Raw genomic sequence first — 22,495 nt, forward strand, 5'->3', positions numbered from 1 at the left:
CACTTGTGTGTGTACCCCCAGCCTTTCCCCTGTACAAACACATCAGACTGAGCCCCCTGGGGCTAGTCTCTGCACACACCACCACATAGGTACACGCCAGAGCTCCTACCCTGAGCATACACATCCCAGCTGCCCCCCACAAGGCAAAGCCCACCTCAGAGCCCCCACCCCCACAAAGCTACACACATGCACCTGCAGCTACCCCCCAGGTACACCCCAGCTGTCCCTCAGACCAGAAACCCCAAAGCTACAGCCTCTGTCCACATGCACAACAGCCTCTCATGACAGCTGCCCCTGTGTGCCCACCCCTATGCCAGGCTTTGGACCAGCCCCAAGGCCCACAGGGAATGGCACAGGGCACGAAGCATGCCCGGTGGACAGGTGACCAGCTTCCCTCTCGTGCATATCCTAGGTAACCCCTACATGCCCCATAGGTACCCCCATGGCACCTCACAGGTACCCCTACGCGCTGCACTACACACCCCACAGATACCTGCCCCTTTATGGCTACCCCCTACATCCCATAGGTATCACTACACACCCCATAGGTACCCCACACACTGCAGATACACCTATATACCCCACAATGACATCTACCCCCAACCTGTAGCTAGCCCCTATACACCCCGCAGGTACCCCTATGCACTAAAGATACCCCCCAAACACCCCACAGTACCCCTTAGACACCTCACAGGTACCTCTACACACTGCACTACACAACCCACAGGTACCTCTCCACTAGGCCCACCCCCTACACACCTCCCAGGTACCCCGACACATTGAAGATACCCCTGACACACTCCACTTTTACCTTGTGTATACTCCTACACACACTTCATAGCTACTCCTCACCCCCACCACCCAGCTATCCCCACCTACACCTCACATTTCCCCTATGCACACCCCACAACTATCCCTACTCACTGCAGATACACTTTATGCCTGCCCCCACAGTTCCTCTTACACACCCGACAGGTACCTCTACACATGCCACAGTGACTCCCATACACACCCCAGCCCTTCTCCCTGCACTTACAATGCAAGTCTAAACCCTGCTCCAAACACACACACACACACAGCTATCAAGCTCCTCCAACAGAACTACCTCCTACATCTACCCACTCCTGAATTCACACCCCCTAACCCCCAGTACACACATGCGCATGCATGCACACACACACACACACACACTCTAACACCTGCTGTGAAACTGTCCCTCTTACAATGTACAACCCAGAGCCAAGCTTGCATGTGTGTGCATGCACACACACACATGCATTTGCTCACTTTCACTAGTGCCATCCCTGTGCATGCACACACTCAGCAGCACCTTCCTCCTGTGTGCCAGCACATGTGCACACTCACATACTAGCACCCTGTGCTGGCACAAGCACCATGGGCCCAGGCTTGCATGTACACATGCATAGTCTCAGCAGCACCCCCTGCACGTGTGCCTAAATGCACCTCTGCCCACCAGAGCCACCCCCCCCAGCTGCACCAAAACATGCCCCCCCATGTCACCCCCCAGACATCACACTAGCAACATGCGCCCATGTGTGCATGTTGGAGCTCCTGCTACCCCCATGGGAACACACTGAGCCCACTATCTGTACACGCGTGTTGAGTCCAGATGCCTTCCATGCATGCATGTGCCCCACAGCCTTCCAGTGAACCCACACAGACACCCCCTCACATACACACGACAGCTCTCACACCCTTGCACAGGTACCCCCAGAAACATGCCTGAGGCAACTGTCCCCCTTTCAGCCCTTTCCTCCCACACAAACACCAGGCCCAAACAGTGCCCCCCCCCCGACTCCACCCCCACAACCATGTGTGGACACCAGGCCCCCTCCCAACACACAAGTGGACACCAGAAACCCAGATATGCACATGCACCCACACATGAACCACTCGACCCTTCCCTCCATGCACATACATACATATGTGGACAGCAGACCTCCCCCCCAACACACATATGTGCAGACACCAGACTCCCAGAGAGGGAGAGAGACACACACACATACATACACAGCAGACCACCTACACACACGCACATACGTGCAGACACCAAACTCCCAGATACACACACACACATGTTCAGACACTAGACCCCCTCCCCCTGCACACGTGCAGATACTAGACTCCCAGACGCACACACTCATGCACCGCACCTGTGCACACACATATGGACATCAGACCCCCCCACTCCCATCACATACACACGTGCAGACCCCAGACTCCCAGACACACACAAAGTAGACCCCCCACCCTCCACACATGTACAGATACCACAAATACACATGTACAGACACACATACACATGTGAGAACAGCAGACCCCATATCCCATCACATACACGTGCACACACCAGATTCCCAGACACACATAAACACAAGCACACACAAAGTAAATCCCTCCCACCCACCCACATGCAGACACCAGACCCCTCTCCCCACACACCTATACATACAGACAGCAGACACCCCTGACACACACACATGCAGATACCAGACTCCCAGGTACCAACACACACACATACACACGTGTGGACACCAGACCCACACCAGAGCCAGCTCCCTCCTAGACCCATGCACACACACGCACACACACATTGGTGTTTCACACCTGCACTCCGTGCCCCAGCAGATGGGTACCCAGACACAGGGGGTGTGAAACCGGCCTGATGGCTCTGAGCCCACACACACATGCTCAGGGATGTCAGCAGCACACACTCTCATGCTCACACTCATTGTGGCTCCAGCCCAGAGACCACCCCCACCCCCAAACTGGCCCAGCGGGGGGTGCTCCTGTGACAGAGGAGGGCAGGAAGGAGAGGAGGGGGTGGGGGGAGAAGGGGGGGAGAAGTGTTAGTTCAGCCCCAGAGAGAGCCGCGTCCAAAAGAAAACCCAGACAAGACCAGAGCAGCATGCCTCAGGCAATCCCAGCATGCCATGCGGTATGGAGGGCCGGGCCGGGCCAGGCCGGGGGGCAGCACCAGGGCAGCCAGCAGGGTCCCCCCTGCCCCCTATCCCCACCCACCACCCCCTGCTGGCTGCCCTCAGCGGTGCCCCGCGCCCCAGGCCGGGGGCCGCGAGCGGATGGGCCGCGCACAACCAGGCTGCATCAATGGGATGGTGTTTTCCATGGATTTTTTTTGTCATTGTCGTAGTTCGGGGGCAAGGGGGGGTGGGGGGGCAAAGGAACCAAAACCATGGGGAACCAAAAGGCAAAGGCGGCCGGTGGCCGGGGGACAACACAACTGAACAGAAACAAAGAGGCGCTGGGAGGGGGTGGGGGGAAAGCAAAGGGAACGAAAACCAGAGGGGGCAAAAATTTGGCTTTTTTGGCAAAAAATAAAGAAAGAAAGAAAGAAAGAAGAACAGAAAGAAAAAAAACAAACAAAGAAGAAACCACAATGACAAGCTGCTGCTGCTTTGGCTGGCGGCTCTTGGGCTTTACTGGCCAGCAAGTTCAGCCGCTCCCTGGCCAGGGGACAGATGGGGAGTTCATGCTAAGCTTGGGGTGGGAGGTGGTTTCACCTGTGTCCTAAACCAACCCAAGGGATGAATCTGTTCCAAGCCGGGAGTCAGACACAGGGTGGATGGGGCCGTAGGGTGAATTCACACCAGCTTGCTATTAGGTTGTTGGCCAGGCTAAGGCTGTGGCTGAATTCACAACAACCTCAGGCTGAGCAGTTGGCTGGAGCGGGAAGGGGTGTAGATGTCTCTATACCAACACCGTGGTGGTTTGTTGGCTGGATGGGGTTGTAGATGTCTCTATATCAACATCGTGTTAGTGTGTTGGCTGGACAGGGGTTGTAGATGTCTCTACACCAATATCATGTCGGTGTGTTGGCTGGACGGGAGTTGACATTGGTACAGAGACACCATGTCGATTGCTGGCTGACTGGGGATCATAGATGTCTCTACACCAATACCATGTTGGTGTGTTGGCTGGATGGGGGTTGTAGATGTTGGTATAGAGACACCGTGTTGATCTGCTGGCTGGCTGGAGGTTGTAGATGTCTCTATACCAACAGCGTGTTGGTACAGAGACATCTACAACCTGGTCGGACGGGGGTTGTTGATATCTCTATACCAAGACCTTGTTGGTTTTTTTGACCAGATGGAGGTTGTAGATGTCTCTATATCAACAACTTGTTGGTCTGTGGCCAGACAGGGTTTGTACATGTTGGTACAGAAACACTGTGTTGGTATATTAGCCAGACAGCAGTTGTACGTCTCTATACCAAGACCTTGTTGGTGTTTTGACCAGGCAGTGGTTGTAGATGTCTCTATACCAACATTCTGTCAGTGTGTTGGCCAGATGGGGTGTTGAAGATGTTGGTACAGAGACACGGTGTTGAACTTTTGGCTGGATGGGATGTTTCTATATCAACACAGTGTTGGCCTGTTGGCCAGACAGGGGTTGTAGGTGTTGATACAGAGACACTGTGTTGGTTTACTGGATAGATGGGGGTTTTAGATGAGCAAATACCAATCTTGGATGGGTCAAACAGAGGTTGTAGATGACTGTATGCCAACACCGTGTTGGTCTGTTGGCAGGATGCAGGATGGGGGCTGTAGATGACTATATACCAACCTTAGCATGGCCTGCTGGTTTGCCTGGGGCTGTAAGTTGAATTCACACCATTTGGTTGTTTATTGGCTGAATGCAGGGTTTACAGATGACTATACACCAACTGTGGGCTGGGCTGACTTGACCTAACCTCAGATCAGTCAGTCGGCTGGTTTGGGGTTTTAATGGAATTTTCACTAATTCTGGGGTGACAGATTAACTGCTCTGGGGGCAGAGTTGAATTAATACTGAGCTTCACTCAGCCCGTTGGTTGGATCAGGGGCATGGCTGAATTTACCACAGGCTTGGGTTGACAGACTGGTGGAGCTGGGGTTGTAGCTGAAATTCCACTGAACCTGGATCAATCCATCGGTTGGATGGGGGTTGTAAACTAGTGTCCACCAACCCTGGGCTGGCCTGGTGGCTGGAGAGGGGTTGTAAAGTCTTGTATACCAACCTTAGGTTGGCCTATTCACCACACGGGGGTTGTAGATGACTGTATACCAACCCTAGGTTGGCCTGTTGACTGGAGAGAAGTTGTAAAGGCCTGTACACCAACCATGGGTTGGCTTGTTGCCTGGACAGGGGTTATAGATGACTGTACATCAACCCAAGTTTGGTTTGTTGGCTGGACAGAGGTTGTAAACACCTGTACACCAATCATGGGTTGGGCTTTTGGCCAGAAGGGGGTTGTAGATGACTGTAAATCAACCCTGGGCTGGCCTGTTGACTGAACAGGGGGTGTAAAACCTGTACACCAAACTTGGGTTAGCCTGTTGGCCAGACAGGGATTGTAGGTAACTGTAAACCAGGCCTGGGTTGGCCTGTTAGTGGGATGGGGATCATAAATGATTGCACACCAACCTTGGCTTGGCCTGTTGGTTGGACAGGAGTAAAGATAACTGTGCACCCAGTTCAGGTTGCTGTGTTGGCCACAGTGGGTGATGGTACCCAGCCTTTCAGTGGGGCTGTAGTTTGGTTCCTTCTCAACCCCACTGACATCTAGGTACATTGGGCAGTTTTCCTCATTGTCCACCAACTCCACCATTACCCTGGGACAGCATCAATGCTGGGGTTGGACAATTTTCTACTGACTCCACATTAGCTGCTTGGTGGCTATCAGTGACAATGGTTGAACAATGGAGCCTGAGGTGAAAGTTTGGGTGGACCATAGGGATGCCTCGCTGGATCACTGGAGCATCTGGGTAGATTATAGGGACCTTTGGGTAGATCATTGAGACCTTTGGATGGATAATAAGGGTGTCTGGGTAGATTATAGGGGCCTTTGGGTGGATCATAGGGATGCCTGGCTGGATTACTGGAGTATCTGGGTGGATTACAGGGGCGTCTGGGTGGATTTTCTAGTAGCTGGGGTGGAGGCCCGGGTGGATCATTTTGGTGCAGGCTGGGGGTTTGCTCGGGACCAGCCTTTCCCTTCCTTGTGGACCGAACAAAACGAAAGAAGTCAGTAACAAACGGAAGTAAAACGAGAAGAAACCCAATCAATGAACAGAAAGAAAGGAGGGAGGGGAGAAGAGAAAACCCACGGCAAACCAAACGAGTAGACAATTAGAGTGATATCTACCAGGTAATGCAGTTTGTTTACCATAGCGTGTCCGATTCCTGCGTGCTAAACGGATCGACAAACACAACGGATGGGGGGGAAGGTCCCGAAGGACACAAAGAAAAGAAGGGAGGGGGGGAAAGAAAAAGAGGGAAAAAAGGGGTGTGAAAAAAAAACCCAAAAGAAGGAGAGAACAGAACAATGGACCAACCGTGAGAATTAGGGGAGATAAAAGAGGAGGGGGGGAAAAAATTAATTTTCCCATCGCAAGAAAAGGGGCGAATCAGGGTCAGGAGGGGATGGAAGGGAGCTTGGGTCTTAATTAATTAAGGGGAGAGACGCCACCCCCTTCCCCCCCAAAACGCACAGCCCTGCCCCAACCCCCCCCTCCCCTGACGAATTTTTAATTGAGAAAGAGAAAGATCTGGGTTAGTAAAAACAGAAAGGAGCCGCAGAGATGACCGAGACATTGGCTGGATGAGACAGAGGGTTAGTTCTGACGCCTCCCCCGGGTCGTCCGAGAAGCGTGTTAGTAAAACACACACACAGAAAAAAGTCATCAACGGAATCTCTAACGAGGCAGTGGAGGGGGTGGGAGGTGAGGGGGTCCGGGGGGGGGGGTGGGTTGGGAAGGAGGAAAGCAAGGCTGGTGTTAGCAGGATTAGTAGATCCTAGGGGATTTGGGGGGGGACTCCAAGCCGGGGGGTGTTGCAGGGCCCACCCATGGGTGGAGAGGTTTGTCCTGGTGGGGGGTGATGGGGCGCTGCTTTGTGGGGGCGGGGGTGGGATTCTCCCTTTCATGAATTAACCTTGCTCAGAAAAAGGGGAGAGAAAGAAAGAAAGAGTCAAAAGCTGGGTTCAAGGGGCGGCAGCACGTGGGGCCGGGGCCAGGCTCCACCCAGACCCCCTTTCCAACCTCTGCCAACCCCATCTCCCCACCACAAACCTCCAAACGAGGGTCTAATGCACCCCCACCCAAAAGCAAGGCTCCCCCGCCCCTCCCGGCCGCCCTGCCACGCACATGACGCCCCGACAGAGCAGTGGGGACCCTGGGGTCTGGGCACCGTGTGGGGTGGGGGGCCCCCCCTGCAACATGCAAGGGGAGTTAGTACCAGAGATGCGCCCCCTTGATGGGCAGCACAGCATGAGGGGCAGAAGCTGGCTGAGGGGTGGGCAGGGAAGAGTCATGGGAGAGGGGAAGCCAGGGGGGAACCCAGCATCCGGGCTATGCCCACTGTCACCCACCAAGCTGCTGTGCTCCCCTCCCAGAGCTGGGCCCAGGTAGAGAGGACCAAGGAGTGGGGGCACCGCCCCCTCCTGCTCCCAAGCTGGGAGGAGCTGCCACTTGGGGGCCCCCAAGCCTGGGGGAAGCCAGGTGTCCGGGCCAGGGCGAACCCAAGAGTTGGGGCTCCAGCTGGGGAAAGAGCCCAGGCACAGAGGTCTGGGCAGGGGGCATAACTTGGGGGAAAAGACCCCTTCCTGGTCCCCAGAGGTGGTGGGGGTGCCGGGGACCATGGCCGCAGCCTACCTGGCGCAGGTTCCGGGTGACGCGGATGTCGTGCCAGGCGTTGTCGTTGAACTTGCCGTTGACGGGCTCCACCAGGGCCTCGAAGGCGCCCGAGCCCAAGTTGATGACGAGCCAGACGGCGCCACTCTTGAGCGACAGGTTGACGTAGTCGGCCGACTTGCCTGTGTGCAGCATGAGGCCGTTGCGCTGCAGCGTGCGGAAGGACAGCGTGATCTCGTCCGTGCTGCTCTGGATCGGGTTGTGCGACAGGTCGTAGCAGAAGAACTCGTTGCCCTTGAAGGTCGCCACGTACTCCTCCTTCCCTGCACAGGCAGAGGGCAGGCATCAGCGCCACAAGCATGGGGGAGAGGGCAAGGGGACAGCGTGCAAGAAGGGGGAGCTGGCAGGAGGGGTGTGAGCTTACTGGGAATGGTGTCAGGGTATGGACACAACAGGTGTGAGCTCACAGGGAATACTAAGTGTGCGAAGTGGAGCTGGCATGAGGGGTGTGAGCTCATGGGGAACTGTGTTGGGGTATGGACACAACAGGTGTGAGCTCATGGGGAATGCTCATAGCATGCAAGAAGGTGGAGCTGGAATGAGGGGCATGAGCTCACGGGGAACTATATCAAAGTATGACACAAGGGGCGTGAGCTCACAGGGGACAGTGACAGTGTGCTAGAAGATGGAGCTGGCACGAGGGGTGTGAGCTCATAGGCAGTGATGTTTAGGTATGGACACAACGGGTGTGAGCTCACAGGGAATGGTGTCAGTGTATGGCACCATGGGTGTAAGCTCACAAGGAAGTGTCATTGTATGGACACCATGGGTGTGACCTCATAGGGTACACTGACTGCATGCAAGAAGGGGAAGTTGGCAAGAGGGGCATGAGCTCACGGGGGAATGGTGAGAGTGTATGGACACAGTAGGTGTGAGCTTGTGGGGGATGCTGACAGCATGCAAGAAGGTGGAGCGGGCATGAGGAGTGTGAGCTCACAGGGGATGGTGGCAGGGTATGGAGACCCGGGATCAGTGAGCGTGTGGGCACAAGGGGGATGAGCTCACGGGAGAGCATGAAGACGGGACATGCACAAGCCAGGGCTTGTGAGAAGGGGGGCGTGCAACAACTGGGCACACCAGGGGCTGGTGAGGGCTTGAGGCAGGGGCTGTGGGCACAAGGGGAGTGCGTGCACACACCTGGCAGTGAGCGCACGTGAAGTGAGGGCAGGGGAGGGGGATTGAGGACTCACCCGCTGTCTTGGGCAGAGCTGGAAGAGAACCCAGGCGTCCCGGCTCCCGGCCTCCCCTCCTCTAAACCACCAGCCCTGCCCCAGGCAAGGGGAGACCCCAGGTGTCCGGGCCCCCAGCCCCGGAGAGGACCCAGGCGCCCCGGCTCCCAGCCTGTAACTCCCAACACGGCCTCCCCTTTCAGCACCAGGGACAGAGCCCGAGTCCCCCTCCAGAGGCAGGCTAGAGCCCAGAGCGCCCCCTGCTGGCTGCCCCTCAGGCCTGGGGCATCAGCTCCCGCAGTCTCCCATCCACACTGACCCTGCCCAACTTCCCAGGGGCATCAGGGCTGCCCCGGCACAGCACCCCCTGCTGGCTGCCCCCGTGCTCTAGGGGGCTCGGGGCTAGCGTAACAGGGACAGGAGCTGCGGCTGCAGCTGGTCTGGAGAGGAGGGTGTGGGGGACAGCCCTGGATCCTGCTTGCCTGCACTGTGCACCAACATGCTTGCACGCTCATGTGAACCTCCCATCCCCCAATATGCTGATGCTCGCATGCCCAAATACCCCGACACACACGTGGCATGCCCACGCCCCGCACAGCAGTGCTATCGCACCTGAGGGTCCTGAGGTACAGTTCTGCCCACGCAGTTCCCTTGGGGGGCGAGTGCTCTCACACTCGCCCCCCAATGCACTATTACATTTGTACACACATGCAAGGCCACCGACAGGGCAGAGCTATGGCGGTAGAGCAGCCATGCTGACAGTGGCCCCATGTCTAACCACCTCCCCGCAGCAAGATCATGGCCACGTCCTACACACTCACACATGCCCCTTGCACCTGCCCCATGTGCTCGTACACACTCACGTGTATACAGGCACAGGCACACGCATTCACAGAACTGGGTCCAGGTCACCTGGTCTCTTGTACGTCCAGCTCTTGTGCATACACAAGCCTACACCCAGTTCATCAGGGATCACATGGGCAGCTCTTGCACACACACAGACCTGTACCCAGCACATCAGGGATCACACACAGAGCCCTTGTGCACACACAGACCCATGCCCAGTGTACCAGGGGCCACATGTGCAGCTCTCGTGCACTCAGTGCACCAGGGGTCACCACAGAGCCCTTGTGCTCGTGTACACCTTTGCCCAGCACACTAAGACTCTAGAATACCCAGCCCTTGTGCACACATGGACCCAATCAAGCACTCCAGCGGTTATGTATGGAGCCCTTGTGCACACAGACTAAGGTTACACACGCAGCCCTTGGGCACATGCAAACTCACACCCATCCTGCGTGCAGACATGGGCCTGTGCCCAGAGCTTCAGGGCATACATGTACCCACAGAGCCCTTGCACATACAGATCCATGCCCAGTGCACTAGGAGTCATATGCACAGCCCTCATGTATACACAGGCCCTTTCTCAGGGCACCAGGAATCACATGTGCAGCTCTTGTGCACACATGGAGCCATGCTCAGTATACCAGGGGTCATAAGCTCAGCCCTTGTGCCCACCTGGGCCTATGCCCAGAGCACCAGGACACACACACTCACCCCCATGTCCACAACCAATACACCAGGGCTCACGTGCACAGCCCTTGTGCAAACATGGACCCACAGTCAGAGTATCAGGGCTCATACACACAGCCCCTGTGCATGCACAAACCTATGCCCAGTACACCAGGGCTCAAATGCGCAGCCCCCGTGCACACCCCCCCACATCCAGCATACCAGGGCTCACACATGCAGCCCCCATTCATGCACAGGCCCACACCCAGTGCACCAGAGCTCACACAAGCACCCCCTGGGCACATGACCAGGCCCAGCGCACCAGGGCTCACACTCGCAGCCCTGTGCACACACCAGGGCTCACGCGTCTGTCACATACCCCATGCCTGCCCCTCCTCCACAGCTCTGGCACTGAAGTTGTTAGCTCCTGCACACAAGACACCGGGACAATTAATCTGTGCCCCCGCCCCCTCCCGGGACCCAGCGTGCCAGCATCCCAGAGTCCAGTTGTCTTGGCAACCGGATCCAGGGATAATCACCTAGCGACTGCTGACATAAACCATGGGATGGGGGCAGAAAGGGGGGCTTGACAGGTTGTGTGTTGTGCCCCCCACACCAGCATCCCATGCCCCATTATTTACCCTGTGTGCTTGTGCGGGGGACAGGCTGTTGTGCTCAGCGTACATGGGGGCTAAGGAGGTTCTCGTGCGAACCATGTGTCACACATGTGAAAGCATGCCAACATGGTGCATTTCCCTGGCTTGTACATGCCTGTGTGAAGCTGCCCGTAGCCACAGGTGGGGAAGTGTGCAAAGCATGTGCAGTGCTGGTGCATGCTTATGTGATGAGTGTGCCCGTGCAAGATAGTACTGGATGTGTGCAGCTGTTGTGAGGAATCCATTTCAGGCCTCATGTGTGCTGGTGTGTGCAGGGCTTGTGTGGTGGCATTGTGATGCATTGGGTGTGTATCATGAGCAGTTGTGCATGCTCACCATGACACACTGAGACAGCCTGTCCATGGTGTTGGGCATGCACGGCTGTCTATGCTGTGTTGTGTATTGGTGTGTGTGCAGCTGTGCTGAGTGTCTACGCTGTGGTGTGACAGTTGTGTCACATCTCTAGTGTGTGCAGCTGGGGCGCATCATACTTGTAAGCCGTGTGCGATTCCCAATGCATTGAGTGGGGAGCAAGTGTGCTCATATCCGTGCAAGTTACCATGTGTGTCACGGTAAGTACATGTGGCTGCTTTGCAGTAGATGCAGAGCGTGTGCGCATGTGTAAGTGTACGTGTGCCATGTGTTGTGCATGGCTGTGGCATAATGCACAGAATGCACACACGGGCCCTGAGCTCCCAACCTCATGGCAGGAGCACGCACCAGTGCACAGACCCTGCAGGAACACGCTGATTGTGTGTACACAGATGCCCACCCTGGGCTGCGGCCGTCACCACGGGAACTGCCCTCGGGCCACGTGAGCACATACACAGACCTTGTGCCACTGAGATTAGTGACTGGAATGTGCCCCAGTGCATGTGGGTACGCTGCCCGCACCCAGGCTGCTGTGTCTCGCACAGAACCCAGGCATCCAGGTCTCTCTCTCACACACACATGCAACCCAGGTGTCCAGTCTCTCTCACACACACACAACCCAGATGTCTGGATCTCACACACACACATATCCCCCAGGTGTCTGGGCCTTACATACACACACGCACATCTCTCACATGCACACACACAACCCAAGTGTCTGGGTCTCTCTTTCACACACACACACACAGAACCCAAGTGTCTGGTTCTCACACACACACACACACACACACAGAACCCAGGTATCTGGGCCTTACATACATACACACACGTCTCTCACATGCACACACACACAACCCAAGTGTCTGGGTCTCTCTTTCACACACACACACACACACACACGTCCAGGTCCCTTTGTCTCACACATACATAACCCAGCTGTTTGGGTCTCTCTCTCTTTCACACATGCACACACACACAGCCACCATGCACACACACATGCACAGAGCTGCTGGGATGACCAGGAGGAACACTCACCTGGTACACATGAACATGCCAGGACCAGCAGAAATGCACCCCAGAGCATGCACATGCAGACACGTGCATGCAAACAGGTGCTGGGCTGAGGAGGTCTCTGTGCACGAGAACACAGGTGTGCAAATCTGTGCTGCAGCCATCACAGCAGGGAACACAGCCAGGGCACCCACATGCACACGCACCCAACAGACTGGGCAGGGGTCCCCCAGATCCTTGTGCACATGCACGTGTGTCTACACACACGTACACACAGACTTTTCACTGCACATATCACAGTGGGAATACACTCATATTTGCACATGCACACGTGTCCAGACTCCACACTGCAGAAGTCACTCACAGGGATACATCCTGGTGAATGTGTGCATGCATACCCACACATGTGCAAAAACACATACACCTACCTCAACACCCACACAGATGTATGCTCACAAGAGGAATGCACCCTGGCTTGCACACAGGCAACAAACACAACCACACATACTCTCACACGCACTGAGGCCACTTCCCATCACACATCTCATACACGGACCACGCGCTGCGGAGGTCACTGACAGCAGCACACCCCCCCCCCCCATGGTGATCACAGACAGGGAGCTGCCTAGTTCATGTATAGTCACATACACACACGTGTAACACCAACCTAACCTTAGCCAGCAGGGAAACACATGCACATATATGTGTACACGTATGGAGCCTGCACTGCAGCCTTCATTGAGAGGAATTGCCCCAGTGCGTGTGCACATACAGACCTGATACAGTGGGGAGCACAGACTAAAACACCCCAGTGCACATGTGTGTGCATCTGCACACACACACACTTCCACTGGTAGGAGCACACTCCAGGCCGTACACACTTACAGAGTCTACGCTGTGAATGTGACAGGGACACACCCCAGGGCATAGACCTGCACACACGGACATGCACGTATGCACTCACACATAAAACCCAGGCATCTAGGAAACATATAGACACACAAACACACATACACACTTTGTCTCTCTCTCCAGGCATCCAGGAACACACACATACACACACATGCACTCCAGGTGTCCAGGACATGCACAGGAACACACACTCACCACCCCCCCCCCGAGAAACCATCACAAGAACACACCCCTGTGCCCACAAAGGGCTCAGGCTTTGGGGTCCCAAAAGGAATGAGCATGCGTACATGCACACATACGACCCAGGCATCCAGAACACACATACGTACACACAGAACCCAAGTGTCTGGAACACACACACACACACAACCCCCAGGCATCTGGGACACACACACATAGGCACACCTCCCCTCCCCCTCCTCCACTGCGGTGATGAGAGGGGCATGTTCCAGCATGAGCACACAACAAAGTGCACACCCCAATGCATGAGCACACACTCACGCAGGGTGCACATGCAAGTACACACACACCCACATGCCCTCTGCTGCACTGATTGCTCACTGTAGCACGCTCCAACACACATGTGCACGCACAACCAGACCGCAGAGAGAGCTGCAGCCTGGGTCCCCATGCAAATGGACCCTGATGTGACCCACAGGCATGTGCCCTGCCCCACCTCCATCCGCCCACCCTCTCCTAAGCCCACTTCCCTTCCAGCCCCTCACCCCATTAAAGGCACACCGAATGCATCGTTAATGCTAACAATCCTTGAGAGCCCCCTCCCCTGCCCACGCACATAGATTGCTCATGTCCTAATTAAATATTGAGGCTGAGAGTTCATGGTTATGCCAGGGTCAGGGGACAGACACACGTGCACGCACGCCTGCTCACGCACGCAGCACAGCAACACAGGTGCACAGAAACTGGCATGCAGTGACACATCATGCACAGGTACACATGCAGCCTGCACACGTGTCAGACAGTCTCTCTCTCACACACACACACACACACACACAGAGTGCACAGCATGGACAGAAACCAGCATGCAGTCACACATCACATACATGTGCACACACAGCTTGGACACATCAAGACAACCACACACACGCACAAAACACAGTGACACAATGCATACAGAAACCAGTATGTAGTGACATACCACATACAAGTGCACACGCAGCCTGGACACATCAACACAGCCACACACACATGCGCGCGCATGGGCACGCACACACAGTAACACAGCATGCACAGAAACTGGCACATAGTGACACACCACACACACATGTGCACACAGCCTGGACATGCATCAGACAGCCACACACACAACACAGTGACAAACTGCACGCAGAAACCACCACATAGTGACACACCACATGCATTTACATAGGTAGCCTGCACATGTGCCAGACAGCCAGACAGCCACACACACAACACAGTAACACAACACGGACAGAAACCAGCATGTACAGACACACCACACATGTGCACACACAGCCCATGCACACATCAGATAGCTTCACACAAAGGTGCATATGTGCCAGACAGCAACACAACACATACACACACTGTTAAACACTGCACCCATGCACACAGCTCTGTAACACATCCCTTGCTGGAGACCTGGGAGCCAGGACACCTGTGTTCTCTCCCAGCTGTGCACATACACACATGGGTCTGTACGTTCAGGATACACAACCACACTCTTGTGTCCATGGGCAAGTGTCTTAAATGCACAAGCCTTCCTCTCTCAGCACCGACACCTGTAACACCAGAGCACACATACACACTCCCTTGCGTGTCAGTGTGAGTGCACATATTGCAAGGACACGCATTCACATGCTTTCTTGTCATGGTACAACCATTTCTGCTGTAGGGACACGTGTCTCAGTGCAAAAGCCCCTGCTGCCAAGACTCACACGTACACACCCTCGTGTTTCACGGTGAGCATCTGTACAGACAAGATTTACGCAGACACACCCTCCTGTGTCAGTGCAGGTGTTTGGATCACCAAGACACACACAGATACAGACACACACTCCCTTGTTTTTCAGCATGCATAAGTGGACCTCCAGGACGTGGACACACACACATGCACGCACGCACATACAAGCATGGACACTCCCTCATGTTTCAGCATGTACGTATAGATCACCAGGATACACACACGCTCCCTTGTTTTAGCGTGAACATCTGGATCACCAGGACACACACACACACACTCTCTCTCTCCATGTTTCCACATGCACATCTGGATCACCAGGACACAAGCCTACACACACGTGCATTTATACACACACAGTAACACCCCCCCTCCCCCCTTATGTTTCAGTATGCTTGTCTAGATCACCTGGACAAACACCCACACATTCCCTCGTGTTTCACCATGTACGTCTGGATCACCAGGACACACATACGCATGTACACACACATGTGCATACACACTCCCTTATGTTTCAGTGTGCACATCTGGATCACCACGGGACATGCATGCACACACATTCCTTTGTGCTTCAGCATGTACGTCTAAATCACCAGGACACATGCACACACATGTGCCCTCCTGTTCAAGTCTGCACACCTGTACCATCAGGACACGTACATGCCACTGTGTCTAGCCGTGAGGTATTTTACCACCATGCCCTTATGTCTCAGTGTGAACATCCACCCTACCAGGGCGCACATGTGCCCTAGACCCCCGTGCGAGCATCCAAACAGATTGGACCAAGGCACATGCCCTTGTGTTTTGACTGCCATGACACACACGTGCTCTCTTGTCTCTGCACCCGTGTCTGTACTGACACATGCATGTGCCCCCCCACACTCATGTCTGTGTGAAAGTGTCTGTGCTCCTAAGCACATGTGCATATACTCGTCTCTCCAGGGCAGGAACACACGGGCCCTTGTGTCTGTGCAAGAGTTTCCCCTATCAAGGCATGCACACCCACGCACACTCCATGTCTGGGAGTCACTATCTGTGTGACCAGGGCACACGTGTATGGTCTGAGTCTCAGGGCAAGGGACTTACCCCCAGACTGCCACACACCCCTTCATGTCTAAGTGCTAGTGTGTATAGCCAAGGCACAAGTAACACATGTCCTTGTGTGTTTGTGTGACCCTCTCCACCAACAGGATGGACACACGGAATCTGTCTCAGCACACGGGCCTGTGCCACTAGGGGATGCATACACACACACACTCACACACACCATAGTGCAAGCTTCCACACCACCTGGACAACAGCTCACACCCTTGTCTGTTGCTGTGAGCACCTGTGCTGTGCACACGCCTCTGTGCCTCTGTTCACTTGTCTGTGCCACCAGGACATGTGCTGCACACCTCCTGTGTCTTGAGTAAAGGGATCCTGCCACCCCAACTTACACATGTGCACACATGCATGTCTTGGCACATGTCTGTACCACCAGGGAACCCACACATGCATGCTCTCATCATGTCTGTGTGTTTCAGTGGTACACACACAGGCATATTTTCCTGTCCCCGTAAAAAGACTTGTGGCACTGCGACACAAGCCTCCACAGTCTTGTCTCCATACCACCAGGACACACATGTGCGTGCGCGCACACACACGCACACACACACATACTCGCTCTCTCTCGTGTTGCTGTGTAAGGGCTAAAACCACCACGACGCACACACACTCTTATGTCTCTGTACCATGAGGACGTGTGCACGTGCGCGTGCGCGCACACACACACACACACATTTATGTCTTTGTGCAAAGGCCCAAACCACCATGATGCATACTTGCACACTCTGATGTCTCTGTACCACCAGGACACATGCACAGATGCACGCTCTTGTATCTGCACTGTATGCATCTGACACAAACACATGCACCCTCTCACATGTCTGTCCCACCAGGACATACACACCCATTTACTCTCTTGTGGCTCTGTGCAAGGGCCCAGACGACCATGACACAAACCTGCATGCTGCTGTGCCTCTGTACCAGGATGTGCATGTGCACACACACACACACACACACACACACACACACAATCTCTTGTCTCTGTATCACCAGGTCACGCACACACTCTCAAGTTTCTCTACCAAGATGTACACATACTCACACTCTCTTGTCTCTATGCAAGGGCCCAGACCACCACAGCACATGCCTGCACACTTTCATGTGTCTGTACAACCAGGACATACACACACACACAACCTTGTGTCTCCATACTAGTAGGACACACACACCCTTACACATCCTTGTGTCTTTGTACAATCAAGGCATGTGCACACACACACAAACTGGTGTATCTATGCTATCAGGATGCACACACACCACATCCACACACTTGTGTCTCTGACCTACAAGGAGGTACACATACACCCACACTGATGTTGCTGTACCATCAGGATGTATGCACTCACACTCTTGTGTCTCTGTATCACTAGGACAAATGTACACTCGAGTCTTCATACCACCAGGTTATGCACACTCACGTTCTTCTCTCTTTGTATTACCAAGATACATACATACACACACACACACACACACACACACTCTTGTAGCTCTATATCACAAGGACATATGCACACTCGAGCGTTCATACCACCAGGTCAGGCACACTTTCACTCTTATGTCTCTACCACCAGACACACATGCTCTCACACTGTTGTGTCTCTATACCAAATGTACACATGCTTACACTCTTGTGGGTCTGGATGAGGGCCCACATCCCCATGACACACACCTGGATGCTCTTGTGCCTCTGTACAAGTACACACAGGCACTCACGCTATTGTGTCTTTATACTCATACCCATGTGCTTCTGTACCACCAAACGCATGCATGCTCACACTGTTGTATCTTCCTACTCACACCTGTGTGCATCTACCTCCAGAACGCACGCAAGCCTACACTCCTGTGTCTTTGTAGTCACACCAGTGTGTCTCTGTACCAAGACATATGCACATTCACACTCGTGTCTTTGTACTCAACACCTGTGCATCTCTGTACCACCAAGTTGCATGCATGCTCACACTCCTGTGCATCTTTATCACAAGGGCACACATACACTTACACTCTTGTATCTTTGTACTCATATTCATGCATCTCTGTACCACCAGGACATGTGCATGCTCACACTTTAGTGTCTTTGTAGCCATGTAGTCACACTCACGCATCCCTGTACCACTAGGACACATGCATGCTCACACTCTTGTCTTTCTACTCAAACTCATGTGTCTCTATACCACCAGGACACATGCACACTCACACTCTTGTGTCCTTCTACTTACACTTGTGTGTCTCTGTACCGCCAGGTACAAGACCATGCATGCTCACACTCTTGTGCCTTTGTACTCATCTCCATACCACCGGATGCATGCACAGTCACACTCTTGTGTCTTCACACTCACACCTGCACATCTCTGTATGACCTAGACACAGGCACACTCACATTCTTGTGTCTTTGTAATAGCATTCTTGTGTCTCTGTACCACCAGGACACATGCACACTTACACTCTTGTGTCTCTGTACTTGCACCCATATGCGTCTGTACCACCAGGACATACACTCACACTCATGTATCTCTGTATATCTCCAGGATGCATGTACACTCACACTCTTTTGCCTTTGTACTAGTATTGTTGTGTTTCTGTACCACCCAGAAACTCGCATGCTCACACTCTTGCGTCTTTGTACTCACACCCGTATTTCTCTGTATCTGCAGGATGTATGTACACTCACACTCTTGTGTCTTTGTACTAATACTCTTGTATCTCTGTGCCACCAGGACACTTGTGTGCTCACATTCACACTCATGCATGTCTGTACCACCAAGACACACACACACACACACACACACACACACACACACACACACTCTTGTTTCTTCATATTCACACCCATGCATCTCTATTCTACCAGGACACACACCCACTTATGCTTTTGTGTCTTTGTACTCACATTTGTGCATCTCTGTACCTCCAGGACACAATGTACAATTGTATTTTTGTACCACCCGGACACTCGCATGCTCACACTCGTGTCTCTGTGTTCACTCATGCATGTCTGTATCATCAGGATACACACACACTCACATACTCTTGTTTTTCATACTCACACCTGTGTCTCTGTACCACGACACACGTGCAATCACACTCCTGTGTCTTTGTATTCACACCCATGTGTCTCTGTACCACCAGGACACTTGCATGCTCATACTCTTGTGTCTCTGTGCTCACACCTGAGCATGTTTGTACCACCAGGACACACACACACTCACACACTTTTTTTGCACTCACACCTGTATGTCTCTACCACCAGGACACACACCCATGCACACTTGTGTCTTTGTACTCAAACCCATGTGTCTCTACCACCAGGACACACACACACCCACACCCACACTCACACTCTGGTGGCTCCATGCGAGGGCCCACCCCACCGCCATCACACCCCGGCTCCTCCCGGTGTGGCCCCCTCCCGCCAGCCCTGGCTGCCCCCGCTCTCCTGGGCAGACAGCTCCCAGCACGGGGCAGAAGGAGGAGGTGTGGGGTAGGGGTACGGGAGATGGATGGAGGGAGCGTTGAAACCAAAGTGGCGGCGAAGCAGAGAGCAGAGCAGAGCGGAGCGGAGCGAGGGATGGATGGATGGATGGAGCGACAGACGGACGGACGGACGATGGGAACAGAAGGGGGCGGCGGGGGGTGCAAACAAGGAAAGAAGGTTCGTACCTTGGCTGTTTAACATCAGGTGAGCAGGACCTCGGGGGGAGGAGAGGAGAGAAGAGAAAGAAAGAAAAAAGACGAGTCATATAAACGCACAGAGAAGAGGTTGGGCCGCCCTCGTGCCACAATTTAAAAGCGCTTTTAACTTGTGACAGACATCCAGCCCCCTGGGGGGAGGCGGGGGTCCGGATGCCGGAAAGAACGGAAAAGAAAAAAAATAATTAAAAAAAGGGAAGAGAAGAGAGAGAGAGAGGAGGGAGAAAGAGAGAGACGGAGCGAGCGACAGAGGCCGCGGCCGCAAAAAGAAAGAAGCATCGGCCTCCTGGGGGAGGAGGGTGGGAGGGGGGTTGGGAGGGAAGTTGGGGGGGGGGGGGCTTGATGCTTCTTTCTTTTTCCTTTTTTTTCTTTCCCGGTTTTTAACTCAAACTAAAAACCAAAAGAAAAAGAGGGAGATGAAGGAGACACACACGCCCCGGCGGAGCCGCCGCCACTGCTGCTGCTGCAGGAGCAAAAGGGTTAATGGTGGAGGGAGTGCCCCCTGCTGGGGGGAGACACTGGGGGTGGGGGGGTCACATCCCACATGATGCCCCCCCCCATCCTGCCCCTGGCACAAGAGTCTAAGAGGTGGGACTCTGGGTTTTATCCCCCCTTGGGTGTGTAAGAGGTGTGACCCAGGATTTTGCCCCCCCCACATGGGTATGTAAGAGTCATGACTCCAGATTTCACACAAGTGAGTGTGTAAAAGGCATGACTCCAGATTTGCCCCCATTGTGGGCGTGTAAGAGGCATGACTCCAGATTTCACCCCCCAAGTGAGTGTATAAAAGGCATGACTCTGGATTCACCCCTCCACATGGTTATGTAAGAGGCGTGACTCCAGATTTGTCCCCCCATGTGGGAGTGTAAGAGGCATGATTCTGATTTTGCGCCCCCCCATGGGTGTGTAAGAGGTGTGATTCCAGATTCCGCCCCCCACATGGGTGTGTAAGAGCCATGGCCCAGGATTTCACCCTCCTGCATGGGTGTGTAAGAGGCATAATTCCAGATTTGCCGCCCCATGTGGGCATATAAGAGGCATGACTCCAGATTCCCCCCCTCCCCAAACACACATATAGGTGTGTAAGAGACATGACTCCAGATTCTCTCCCCCCATGCAAGCATGTAAGAAGAGTGACTCCAGATTCCAGACCCAACACAAGCATGGAAGAGGAGTGACTCCAGATTCCCCCTGCCCTGTGGGCATGTAAGAGGCACAACTCCAGATACAGCCCCAGTGTGACTGGGTTCCCAAACCACACAAGCATGTAAGACGTATAGCTCCAGATATCCTCCCATGCTGCAGGTGTGTAAGAGGTATGACTCTGGATTCCAATTCCAGCACAAGTGTGTAAGAAGTGTGATTCCAGAGACCCCACCACCCCCCAACAGGTGTGTAGGAGGTGTGACTCGAGATTCCCCCCATACACAGGTGCCTAAGAGGTGTTACTCTGGATTCCAGCCCTGGCACGAGTGTGTAAGAGGTGTGACTTCAGACCATGCCCCCTCACCGACATGTAGGAGGTAGGACTCCAGATTCACTGCCCCCCAGCCCCTGGAGAAGCAAGACTCCAGGCACCAACCCTGGCACAAGTGTGTAAGAGGTGTGACTTCAGACCATGCCTCCTCACCGACATGTAGGAGGTAGGACTCCAGATTCACTGCCCCCCAACCCCTGGAGAAGCAAGACTCCAGGCACCAACCCTGGCATAAGTGTGTAAGAGGTGTGACTCGGGATTCCCGCCCCGCTCGCCGGCATGTAAGAGACACGAGTCCAGATCCCAACCCTGGTGCAAGCGTGCAAGAGGTGCGACTCCAGACTCCACCTCCCGCGGGCATGTAAGCAAAATCTGGAGCCCAGGTGGGGAGAGCCGTGTCGCACACTCATGTGCGAAGCGGGCGTGTCTTATGGCTGTGCACGCTTGGGTCAACCTGCAGCCGCTCCAGCGTGAGTGGAGACGGGCTTCGAACCCCCGGGCCCCCGCCCCGCCCCCCCCCTCGCACACGCGCCGGTGGCAGCCGGGAACCCAGGGGTCCGGGCTGAGCGCTGGGCCCCCCACCCGGTGCCAGGGCCTTTCCCCTCTGGGGGCCCAGCCCAGGCCCGCCTGGTGCAAGATGAGCATGCCAGGCCTCAGCCCAGGCCCGGGCTGGGCATGGGCCACACGGGGCCCTGGGGGGGCACGGAGCCAACCCCCCCACCAGGCCTGGCGCACTGCGAGGATGCCGCGCTCTCCTCCCGTCACCATGGAGACCGGCTCCAGATCCCTCAGGCATGACGGCGGCAGCCATGTTGTTTTGAGCTCTGCAGCCCCCCCGCCGCCCCCCCAATGCCGGGTGCCCCTCACTCCCGACCCGCAGCCCCCTGCCCCCCCAGCCCTGCAGCCCCACGGGTGCCCCTCACCCCTGCCCCGCAGCC

At 54.7% G+C, this 22,495-nt stretch overlaps 1 protein-coding gene across 5 annotated transcripts in view; it reads right to left on the minus strand.

Annotated features, from left to right (window-relative positions):
* The window catches only part of NRXN2 (neurexin 2), a 100,227-nt gene that overhangs the window by 57,449 nt on the left and 20,283 nt on the right, over positions 1–22,495 (minus strand). For 4 of the 5 annotated variants that reach the window (XM_090050851.1, XM_090050852.1, XM_090050849.1 and 1 more), the window contains exon 4: positions 7,674–7,975. In XM_090050851.1, coding sequence (XP_089906977.1) covers positions 7,674–7,975 — 302 coding nt within the window. Of the gene's footprint in view, positions 1–7,673; positions 7,976–20,050; positions 20,081–22,495 lie in introns of all 5 variants that reach the window. The other variant, XM_090050853.1, reaches the window with a different exon arrangement.

This window comes from Crocodylus siamensis, chromosome 6 (genome assembly GCF_052110815.1).
Source record: "Crocodylus siamensis isolate JL-2025a chromosome 6, ASM5211081v1, whole genome shotgun sequence".
Lineage (NCBI taxonomy): Eukaryota > Metazoa > Chordata > Crocodylia > Crocodylidae > Crocodylus > Crocodylus siamensis.